The sequence below is a fragment of the Poecilia latipinna genome, unplaced genomic scaffold (assembly GCF_001443285.1).
Source record: "Poecilia latipinna isolate Pla-1442-1.1 unplaced genomic scaffold, P_latipinna-1.0 Scaffold4486, whole genome shotgun sequence".
NCBI lineage: Eukaryota > Metazoa > Chordata > Actinopteri > Cyprinodontiformes > Poeciliidae > Poecilia > Poecilia latipinna.
Window position 1 is genome coordinate 21,754 of NW_015117102.1, and position 1,221 is coordinate 22,974.

The 1,221-nt window shown below is 37.8% G+C and overlaps 1 protein-coding gene across 1 annotated transcript; it reads left to right on the top strand.

Annotated features, from left to right (window-relative positions):
• Positions 1 to 15: 15 nt before the first annotated feature.
• LOC106942700 (sialic acid-binding Ig-like lectin 7) lies at positions 16 to 672 on the top strand. The gene is made up of 2 exons (XM_015026031.1): positions 16 to 245; positions 359 to 672. Exons 1-2 carry the CDS (start codon positions 98 to 100, stop codon positions 658 to 660), a joined length of 450 nt encoding a protein of 149 aa, XP_014881517.1. The 5' UTR covers positions 16 to 97; the 3' UTR covers positions 661 to 672.
• The last annotated feature ends 549 nt before the right edge of the window (positions 673 to 1,221 follow it).

Here is a 1,221-nt window from a genome sequence, read left to right on the forward strand (position 1 = left end):
GGACATATTTCGGGCATTCTGGTACAGAGGGTATACGTTGGTCGCAACGAATGTCCCCGAGTTGAGACTAACGAGCGAGTTCCACAGTCGAACCAGAATGACAGGAGGCGTTGAAAGTGGCAACTGCACCTGGAAGCTGGATGGCGCCAGATTTAGAGACGCTGGTTCATTTTACTTGAAAATTGACATTCCACAACTTAATAGCTTCTCCTTCTCAAACAATAAGGTGACCCTCAATGTTCTCCGTGAGTATATTAGAGACCTTTTCAGTAATTCTATACCATTTACTTTAAGATAGTAAAACATGCTTAAATCACTATTTAACAAGTGATTTTATGAAAATTGTTGATTTGTACAGGACTTCCTAAGCGTCCCGTGATGACTATAGAAGTCAGTAATAAAGTGACTGCCACCTGCAAAGTTACTCACATCTGTCCAACATCTCCTCCACAAATTTCCTGGAGCCGCTCAGGAACCTCTACAGTGATGCCAAAACAGGAGAATGAAAGGATGTGGTCAATAACGTCAACCATCACCTTCACCCCTCAAGAAGCCGATTTTAGGAAGGGTTTAGAATGTACGGTGAGATTCCACAACAGTAAGACTGCAAAGGGCTCTGTGCTTCTCACCAGGAAGAGGAATCCAAGAATGGAGTACTAAATTAGAGCAAAATCTTGTTAGCTATCTGCCATAATGACAGTGATTTGGCAGAAAAGGCCTGAATTAGTAAAACTACAAAAAAAAAAAAAAATTACATTCAGAGAGACAAGAAATTCTTATTGATGCATGCTTTGATTCATATCATCTTCTGAGTTTAACTTTACCTAAATCTTTTGTTAGAAGAACAAAAGTTAGGAGTCTTTTTTATCTTTAATGGTTTTCTAATAGGATCTATGGAATAATCTTGTTTTGCTGGTTTCTTTCTTTTACTCTTCATCAACTGTAAGACGATACACTGACTATTAAATGTACGTCATACTCTAAGTCTACAAGTTTTCCTTTTCTTTTGTATTAAATATTTCATCAAAGTGCTAAGATTATAACATTTGTGTGTTTATCTCTTAACTTTTGTCTCAGTTATCTGGAGTGTGTGAAGTGGGGGACTGTCATGGCTGCAGCCTCCCATTTGGGGTGAAAATTAAACTTTTTATTTAGCACTTAAAATAGACCACAAAGAACCTTCATCAACAGAAGAACTGCACAAATAGCAACAGAAGTAAT